This window comes from Empidonax traillii, unplaced genomic scaffold, assembly GCF_003031625.1.
Source record: "Empidonax traillii isolate 1590-97213 ecotype Southwest subspecies unplaced genomic scaffold, ASM303162v1 scaffold29:size1973556, whole genome shotgun sequence".
NCBI lineage: Eukaryota > Metazoa > Chordata > Aves > Passeriformes > Tyrannidae > Empidonax > Empidonax traillii.
In genome coordinates, this window is record NW_020955222.1 from 705291 (window position 1) to 708067 (window position 2777).

At 47.6% G+C, this 2777-nt stretch overlaps 1 protein-coding gene across 1 annotated transcript in view; it reads right to left on the bottom strand.

Moving 5' to 3' along the window:
- Positions 1-1776, bottom strand: part of FST (follistatin) — a 6504-nt gene extending 4728 nt beyond the window's left edge. The window contains exon 1 of the mRNA XM_027910415.1: positions 1419-1776. Within this exon, the coding sequence (XP_027766216.1) occupies positions 1419-1500 (82 nt within the window). The 5' untranslated portion in view covers positions 1501-1776. The remainder of the gene's footprint in view (positions 1-1418) is intronic.
- Between the last annotated feature and the right edge of the window lie 1001 nt (positions 1777-2777).

Genomic DNA, 2777 nt, shown 5'->3' on the forward strand with positions numbered 1-2777 from the left:
AAAAAAAAAAAAAAAAAAAAAAAAAAAAAAAAAAAAAAAAAAAAAAAAAAAAAAAAAAAAAAAAAAAAAAAAAAAAAAAAAAAAAAAAGTGAGCAAAGTACATAAAATACAAGGACACTCTGAGTAGGAGGTCCCTACAGAGTTTTAAAAATCGATCAAGCTGGAAAAGTTATAAGTGCCACCTCTCCTGCAAGCATTTTAGAGGAAAGTACACTGTTCTTACAGGGGATAGAGTGGGTTTTGTTGGGGTTATTTTTTTTCTTTTTCTTCCCCCCCGCCCCAGTATCCCTGTTATTTGTGGAGTCAAGCCAAGAATATGAGCCCAAGCAACTCCCTCCTTTTTAGCTGGAGCATTTGGGTTGGGATGAGTCTCTCGTGAATAGCCAATGTGACTCCTCCAGCAACTCAATACTAATTGATTCTGCTGCTAATCTAGCCAGGGCTCGATCCTGTCTCCTTACTCCGATGGGAATGTACCGCAGCGAGGGGTCAGGATCGACCAGCCGAGATGTCGCTGAGCGCGGGGGAGGACCCCTCCTCGCTAAAAATCATCGAAAAAACAACGCCCTTAAAAAAAAAAAATTGTTTTAGAGTTGCCTACATTAGATTAACTTATGCTCTATATCGATAGGGGGGGAGGTAAAAAATAAAAGGAAAACACTATAAAACAAACAACGGTAAGACATCCAGGTCGTGGCTGGAACAGTCAAGTGAAAAAGCCCCAAAACTAAAAATCAATATTCTCTTGTGTCGAAAGAGGGCTCTTAAGAGTTGTCAGTATCAGGTTCGGGTTTGTTTTGTTCGCACGGTGAAGAAAAAAAACAAACCACCAACTTATTAAAGCACTCTTTTCAGTGCAGGAGAATTTACAACGCTAATATTTATTCAGACACACACACACACACACACACACACACACACACACAAAGTAGGGAGGGGGAGGAAATCCCAGTATTAAAGGAATGTCAGTAAAATGACCATTTATTGGTTTCTAAAAACGTCAGCTGTAATCGTGGGGTTCTCCATCACCACCTCTCCTTCAGTCAGTCCATCAGGCGAGATAAAAATCTGAGCTAAATTACCAGCAAACTTTGAGCAGTCATTCGAGAGCCGAGACTGGAAAAGTTCCCTCACGATGCTGCTCTTCATTCATGCTGCATAATAAGAATAAATACCAAGAAACATCCTATCTGTCCGCTGTGCCTGTGCAGAGCAGTGCGAAGATCCGATCAAAAAGGGATCTAAATGACACCTCTGCACCTCAGTATAAAGCAATCACATGCCCACAGTTAACTTCTGTTCTGTTGGACCTTGGAGAGAGGCGTTTAACACCGCAAGCAAACTAAACCGTGCCCGAAAGAAAGAAAACAATAGTAATAATAAAGAAACATATCTGCGAATAAACAATCTGGTCTTACCCTCCACTGTGTGATCTTCCATGAAGTGGCACAGAAACATCAGAAATAAGAGCATGCCCGAGTGGATTCTCTGATTTAACATCCTCAGTATAGCAGCGAGTGAGCGAGAAGCAGAGAGAGCGTGAGGGGGAGTAGAGAGAGGGAGCGAGCACTAGCCAGCCTGCTTATGATCGCTCTATTGAATGAACGTCAGGCTCTGAATGCAGTCTCTCTTTAAATCTATACGGGGGTCCTAGCTGTCTGCGGTGGGCGGTCTCCTAATGTGTGTGTGTGTGTCTGCTCGGGGGTGGGGAGATTTAAAAAGTTCAGTGTGAATCAGGTGACATTTTCCACCTTCTGGAAACCCTCTCCAATTATCCGCTCTAGGTGCACGAACACACAGGCGCGCACCCGCGCAGCCCCGCGCCGCGGAGTCGCCGGTGGGGAGAGCGCCAGCGCCGAGAGGAGCTGGAGACACGCGGGGGGTCGCGGCCGCCCAAGGGGGGCCCCTGGTTCCCCCTTGACGGACCGGGGGTGTTGCCGGGGCGCGGAGCTGCTCCTGCCCTCCCTGAGTGGGCTCCGCGGGTGCGGAGTGTCCGCGGAGGATCCATCCCGCTCCCCGCGCGTCCGGCGGGAGGAAGGCGGTTGGCGGACGGGCAGCTCGCTCGGCCCAAAGAAACCTTAAACTCCGACCGACCAACTCCAAACCTGAAAAAAACCCACACCGAACCAAACCCCCAAAAAACAAAACAAAAAAAACCCAATCCAACAAAAGCAAAAGACAGAACCGACTAAAAGTTTAATACCTAGGGCCGTGCCCGACTGACAGGGTTTGCACTGGGAGCGCCCGGGAGGACGAGATGGGAACGGGGGCGACGTAGGCGGTCTCCTTTCAGAATCAGAAAAGATTGCAACATCGATAATGAACTTCTAGGGCACTAGTTTATTAAGCACAGTCTGGCATTATTCTCTCCTTAGAAAAGTTGGCGGTCTCTCATTTATAACATTTTTTGGCACCGCTGAATGAAACTGAGTAGGCGATATTTCCTTTTATACAAAACGATTACTTAACGGAAAATGGTATTGTTTATTCAAAAGCTGCCTTTTAAATTTCGATTCTTTCGCTTTTCTGAGCCACCAAAGCACAACAGACTGCGAAGTATGCAGACAGGAATGCCCGGACAGTGCCGGGTCAGGGGCCGGTGCGCCACGGCCGCCCGCGTCCTCCGCTCGGCCCTCCCCACACCCCTCCTCCCCGCTCCCGCCCCCCACCCCCCCTCCCGACCGCCCCCTCCCCACAACTGCAAATAACTCAGTGATAACAGATTTTTTTCCACCAACTGCAGGAGATAGTGCTAATCTTTTAATAAAAGATCCCAT